The sequence below is a fragment of the Talpa europaea genome, assembly GCF_964194135.1.
Source record: "Talpa europaea genome assembly, chromosome: 1".
Taxonomy (NCBI): domain Eukaryota; kingdom Metazoa; phylum Chordata; class Mammalia; order Eulipotyphla; family Talpidae; genus Talpa; species Talpa europaea.
In genome coordinates, this window is record NC_140073.1 from 27,633,601 (window position 1) to 27,640,809 (window position 7,209).

Here is a 7,209-nt window from a genome sequence, read left to right on the forward strand (position 1 = left end):
TGGCTTTGGTAACTCCTGTATAGGCTGCAATTTGAAATGAACTGTCAGACAATGCTCCTTAGAATCCTTTATTATGCCAGTCTCTTTCCATGTTATCTGTAATATAATAGAATAAAGATAAAAAGAACAGGCTTGGATATACTTCACTTTAGCAAATACATTTTTATCTTTTATGTGTCATTGTTAGTGGTTGGAAAATTAAATATAATTTTCAAAAGGCATTCAAGAAAGTTTCCATTATTTAGTAAGGTGATAAAAAACAATCCAACATCATTTTTTCAATATCTATTATATGTCTTGCACTGCTGAAGATCGTCTTAAAGAACTGGGAGACTATTGTATACTTATTCTAAAGATTAATTAGCTGACCACAAACACATAGAGAGCAGTAACTCATACTCCTTATAATAGGACACTGGACATCGAAACTGGATCTTTCTTCTTTTTATAAAAGCTATTCCAATCCAATATTTTGTCAAAGACTCACACTTATATTCCTGTATGACAAATTGTTTTTTGTTGATATACAAAGGAATTTTTAAATTTTCTATGCCTATGATATGATGGTTTATGAGAAATGCATATTTGATCTTTGTCCTGGCTTTAGGCACACAGCCTCTATAACCTTTGGAATTTCCTAAATGATAAGAGCTATATAAGTGTGGTTTGTTATGTTAATTAGGTGACTTTTGAAAATACCAAAGGATGGATGCCAGTTGCCAGCTGAGCTAACCAAAAGATTAAAGTGTTGGAATAAAAAGTCCCATCCCTGATTTCCAGGGAGGGGAGAGGAGCTGGAGATTGATTGAGTGGCCAAGAGTCAATGCCTTAGTCTGTCATAACTACATAACGAAGTTTCCATAACCCCCCCCAAAAAAAATGGGCTCAGAGTGCTTCTGGAGTAGAAAACACTGGAGAGGGTAAAGAAACTTCAAGTCACTTTCCACATCCCTTGCCCTATGTATCTCTTCATTCTATGTCTAAAATTACATCTTTTTATAGTAACTCAGTAATCTAGTGTTAACTAGAGTAAAAAAAAAAAATCAAAAAACAAGGAATTTATCAGAAAGCAGTCTGTACTATGTAAAATCTATGTCCCCAAAATCACAAGTTTGAGTTATTTACATTGATAGGAAGACTCACTGAGGTCAAACATCTAAGTTATTTTAACCCAACAATATGTTCATGCTACCTATGCACAGAATAATTAGATATTATTTAGAAATCATTTGATTTTAGAAGAACCAAGTAAAAGTTAAGCCTTTAGAGGAAAGTTTGCATCTCACAAGAAAGTGACATACTATTTGTTTGATGAAAGGGTATGGACCAGTGGTTATTAAAATGTGTGTGTATATAATAGTGACCCATAATGTTATGACCAGCAATATAACATCGCTGAATTATTCCTCAGTGATAATTTACATGAGATCAGTTTTTCATATATTATTAAATAACTGTCATGCATTCCATATTTTCTTTTTAATGGGGGTTTATTTTAGATTGAATTGAATTAGACAACATTCTTCCCAGAAAAGTTTTAAAAGGCACATTCCCACAGCTTCTGCCAACAGAACTTTAATTTTTTAGATAACAGCACTAAGAATGCAAAAACAGATAGCAAATGCCCATCCAGAGCAAAGATTGTACATGGAATTTAAAAGAGAAGACTAGACTTTCAAAACAAATAATAACAACAGAAATGCTGCTTAATATTTAGTTTAAAGAAATTAAACAAAAGTCTTCAATGCAAACAGCAGAGAACAAGAGTACTTAAAAGAGAGCCAGGTCAGTGACAAAGTGGGGGACAGGTCACTGTCTGCACATTCTCACCTGCACACTGACAATTGCAAGGTCACTCAGACTCAGGGTGCAGCTACAACAGGATTTATTTAACAAAAAGGAGACTGGGGAAACAGAAGTGTTTCTAACACCACAGCTGGCTGCCTGTCTTACCCCAGATAGTGTCTACAGTGTCTAGTAGTCCCAAAATAAGGCTGCTCCAAAAATGATCATATAAAATGGATATAATATAAATTACATTTCAGACAAAAAATCTTGAACATTAGAAAATTGTATTTTACAACTGGAACATGTGATAAGATTTGGATATACAAATTTCCAAGTTAACATTCAGATAAGAATCAATCATGCATGAATCATTCACAATAATGCAAGACTATTATTCTTGGACATTACAATAATTAAACAAATAGCTATGATTTATTTATTTATTTATTTATTTTTAAAGATTTATTTATGTATGCATACAAGAGCTGGGGTACAGGCCAGAGATGCCAGGGGGCTGAGAGGATTCACCAGAGAGAGAGCGGGGAACAGAACCGGCAGATTGACCGAAGTACACTGCTGAGCGGAGCAGTGGGCGAGACAGGAGAGGTCTGCCTCGCCATGTGGGTTGCTCCCTGGCTGGCTGGGTATCGAAGTTGTGCTGCAGAGGCTGTGGATTGCTTCTTAGTGTGGTGCTTAATCCCTAGTGCCACCAGGGAAGCCCTAGCTATGGTTTATTGAATGCCATGTAAATGTGTGTATATGTGTGTATGTGTGTGTATGCTGAAAATTGCACTTATTTTTTAAAACATATGTCCATATGCTCCAAATAACTTATTCCCCCCACTTTATATAAGCGAGGACATATGTTTAGGTAATTTGCCTTTATGAGCATAGCTAGTAAGTTGAATTTACTAATTGAGAGTATTTATCTCTAAAATCCTTGCCTTTATCTCAAAAGTTGTGGAGTCTATTTTGTTGTCTTCAAAATAGTGACAAAGAAAAAAGTTTTAATTACTAAACCTGTGTGTCTGCTGGCATTGAAAACAGTTGAATTAGGGCACAGATATGAGAGAATATGCACATTTCTTATACCTTCATAATTATTTGTGCACTCTGATTCAAGTGTCCTCATTTTGCACAGTAGTCTCTGTTTCCCAAATTTGAAGATTCTATTTGGTGATTGATTTCTTTTTGTTTTTTTATTTTTAAAAAGCTATTTATTTAAAAAAAAAACTGGTTTGTCAAATCACATAACGAGCAGTGCACAACTACCGAAGTGGCCCTGTGATAGTCACCAATGGGGTGTTCACCACACAGTATCTGAAAAATACAGCTAAAAAGGAGGAGTCTGTTGAGCACTAAATTTCAGATTTCTATTTGACTCCTGTTGAATGGCTTTAAGTTAGCATATAGTGAGTGAGAGGTAGAGTCCCAAGTATAATAGCTGATGCCTCAGGGCTCCATATAAAAACAAAACAAAAACAAAACCATTTTCCCTTCTGCACAAGGGAAGCCTATTCTATTCTTTATTTCCTTTGTGAAAACAGAAGCCAAGTTTCTCTTCTCAAATGATTCAGCATTCCAAAGTGTTGTGCGGTGACTTGGTGTTGTGCTTCTGGCTTGAGCATCTAATTTTCCTCACCTTCTGATTCAGACTCTTCCTCGGCATTTTGTAACCACTCAACAAACTTCTTCATCTGGTCAAGAAAAACACTTTTGCCTTTGGCAATATGTGCTTCTTTGTACCACTTCAATATTGCTTCTTCACTTAGCACATCAGCTTTATAGAAGAGAACCACGATCTTCTGAAAGGCTTTCATGAAATGGATATTTTCGTAACAGTATTCCTGCACCTTCTGGAGAAGGATCAGCTCTGACTGGCCTCGGGAGCTGAACACAGCCAGTAGGGGAACATAATGCTTCAGGTGCTTAAGAGCCTGCTGTGCAACAAGTTCTTCCTTCTTGTTCCATTCAACAGCATTCATTATACAGGTCCACAGAAGCCCAATCACTGCTGTTTCTGGAAGATCATTCCTCTTCATTTCTTCTTTAACATACAGTACCACCTCCTTGATCGGGCATTCCTGAGAAAGACTTTTCTGCAGCTCCTTCTGCAATTCCTTCCTGGTGCCCAGGGACTGCAGGACTTGCAGGAAGTCGGACAGTTCTTTCAGACCTGCATCAGTGAAGAATTTAGCAAAATGATCCACACTCTGTCTGTTAACTGGAAAGAATTCCAGCAGCCTCTTGTCTAAGTTGGCTTTTCTCAAAGAAGAGGTAACAGAATTGGCATCTTTTTCTGCCATCCATGCTTTAAAAAGTTTGACAGCAAATGAGGCTGCAATGCCTTCTTTGACTAAGCTGTCGGTGAAGGGACTGGTGAGGATGGTGGCAGGAAGGGTGCCTTTGCCCAGCAGGGTACCTGAGAGCATTGCCAACTTTGTCTGCTCTGTTTCAGAAAAGGCTTTTAGGAAGAGGAGAAGCTTTTTCATTTCATCCTCAAATGCCTTTTCCAAATACTTATATCTCCTGAAGAGTTTATTGAAGACCTGAGCATAATTTTGGATGGTTTCACGATCTTCATTTGCTGAAAACACACAGTGGTTGGTCATCTTGGTCTTGTCACCATCATCTATGCGTGTTCCTCCAGGGGCAAGCATACTGCCAGCCACCAGGATATATGTGATTTTCAAGTCCAAATTCAGATAATTACAAAGTCTTTACTGACAGTTTGCCCACACCAGATTTGATATATAGCCAGTGAAGTACAATCTTTTTTTTTTTTTTTTTTTTTTTTGTGGGACACTCACCGGTGGCCAGGGATCGAACGTACTGCAGCGGGCAGCCTCACAGCCCAGTGCTCCACTGCTGCGCCACCAGGGGAGGCCCCAGTGTTGTACAATCTTTAAGGAGTACTGTAGTTGAGGATTCAGATCCTTCTGGCTGGTTTTACTCTTTTGCATATTTGCATTTCTAGCACAGGTAACCTCATGCCTATGTCTGCTAACCTGGGACCTTCAGCTAAGGTCTTCCTCAAGCATCTCTGCCTGCTTTTAATGACGGTGAAATGGAAGAGAGGAAATCTTTGAAGATACTTTTCTCCACTCTGACTTGGTACTTAACTACTCTTTCACTGCTAGTCCTTCCTCTTTGTCCTCTCCTTTGTCCTCTGGGATCCATTAAACTTGAAATCCTTTGTTCAGGTTCCCTTAGAAGAAAAGCCCCCTGCCTCCAACCTCCACTCCCAGCATCTCTGCTGATCCATCTGACACTTCCTGAGTGCATTCTATAGGGGGAGCTGGCAGTTTCTCTGGGTTAAACATTGTTGATATTGTCACAGTAAGTGATGAAAGATTTCACTGTTATTTCCATTTTGACTCATTGTTTTTAATCAGTTACTCCAAGTTCTGACAGATCAGTTCTCTACCCTGAGCTCCTGACAAACAAACGTGATTTGTTTATGTTTTTGGATTTTGTGAAAGATACCTAAAAATTGGATGAAACAGACTTTCCTTTCTATTTACTGTGGAGAAACTCAGGAGAGACTTCCATTCTATCCATGTATTCAAAACCAGGCAGATAATTTTTTTTTTTAAATGAAAGACATGGTTAACAAAATCAGGGAGTTGAAATGGCTAGAGTCTCTTATGCCTACAAATATAGCCATTCCCCAAAGGCAAAGATCAGAGCAGGAATGCTGAGGGAAAACTGTCAGGAAAGCTTTGAGATTTCAACCACTAGAAGAGTTTAGAAAAATCTCCAATCTCTTCTACCCAAACCAACAGTTAAGAAAATGATTAAGTAAACACACAAAGGGCAAATATTAAAAATATGATAATAATGCTGACAAATCAACAGTGAAAAGATAATTCATTTAATGACAATAAATATGAAAAAGACGAATATTTGTTTACAACTGAAGATATATCCATGGCACAAAAGCATATAAGAAAGGCATTCAGCATAAACTATTAGAGAAATGCAAATTAAAATGACAACTGCATGTCATTTTACAACTATTAGAATAACTAAAACAAAGACAGGGCAGATGTTAGTGTGATCTGGAATTAGAATTTTCTTTTTTTTCTTTCTTTCTTTTTGTTTTGTTAACATGGTAAAATCTTGGCTTGCCTGTTTTTTTTTTTTTTAATTATATACCTACCTAAGGACACTCCTATAGCAGAATGATTCTTAGATAAGTCACAACACAAATATCTGCCTCAAGTCTATTATTTAATATTAATTATACTATAGAAATATTATTTACTCTCTCTGATGTTTAGTTTCATTATTTTTACAAGCTCTTAAATATATCTATAATTCTGTATAACTAAGAAACTGAGCATGCAGATCATAGATTTCATCCCAAAGACCTCATATAGACAACAGTTAAAATGAGAGCAAGATAGACAAATCCAAAGGCGAATTCAGAACTGGAAACAAATGTTTGCATTAAGGTATTAAATAGAATACCTTAATAGTAGTCTGTACTGGTTAATTTTATAGACTATAAATTAAAACTATATGAACTCCCTCCCCTGCATTTTTTTTGTTATTATTTCCCCTGCTTCCAGGCTTTCTGATTCACAACAGATTTCTAACTATGAGATTTAGACAGGGAGTTTTTATTTCTTTGTGTATTTTTCAAAGACAGGAAGGGGATTCTCTAGTGCAAGTGTGAAGTATTTTATTTATTGGTTTTGTACAGAATCAGGAGAACACTGGAAAATAGGTTTTAGAAAAGAAAGGGGAAAATACTCCTTTCTCAGAGTCATTTCCCATTGTTTTGAGAGAGCTGTGCCTTAGTCCAAAACACATAGCTGAAGTTAAGTACCATTCCAGAGGTGACAAGATGACAGAACTGGTTAAAGTTAAATCATCTGGGGTTCTCTGGGGCTTCTTTTTTTATTATTGTAGTTCTTGCTATGGTCCATGTACTCAACATTTCTTTTTGATTTCAAAATTCTTTCAATGCCAATCGTTGGATGATAATCCTAGGGGATCAGAGTTCCCTTGATGCCCCTATCTGGTGCCCAGTTAGATGTCACTATTAGTTGGTTTAATATTCTTCTCTTAAGATAACTGTGGGCATATTTTTGTGCCATTTTGGAAAAAGTGGGTAATCCAATATGCCAAGTTATGAAATAATGCATTTCCTTATGAAACCATTTCTGCTACCTGATGGTGACTGACCCATATTTGCAGGAATTTTTCAAGTTTAATCTGGTAGAAAATGGCCAACCTTTTTTATTTCTTTTTTTTTTTTATCAGTGTTTTGTGTGAAAGTTATGGCATTCAAATCTTGTTGGACAATGAAATTTTACTGATATTCAAACCAAATTTTGATATGATAATTTCTTTAAGGAGGAAATAAGGAGAACTACACTTGGTAAAACATTTGTTCCAAGACAAGCAATTCTG

At 36.6% G+C, this 7,209-nt stretch overlaps 1 protein-coding gene across 1 annotated transcript; it reads right to left on the reverse strand.

Moving 5' to 3' along the window:
- Positions 1-3,416: 3,416 nt before the first annotated feature.
- On the reverse strand, positions 3,417-4,143 carry LOC311174840 (eIF5-mimic protein 1-like; the record flags this gene model as incomplete). Its single annotated transcript, XM_084239592.1, has 1 exon — positions 3,417-4,143. Exon 1 carries the CDS (start codon positions 4,092-4,094, stop codon positions 3,417-3,419), a length of 678 nt encoding a protein of 225 aa, XP_084095718.1. The 5' UTR covers positions 4,095-4,143.
- Between the last annotated feature and the right edge of the window lie 3,066 nt (positions 4,144-7,209).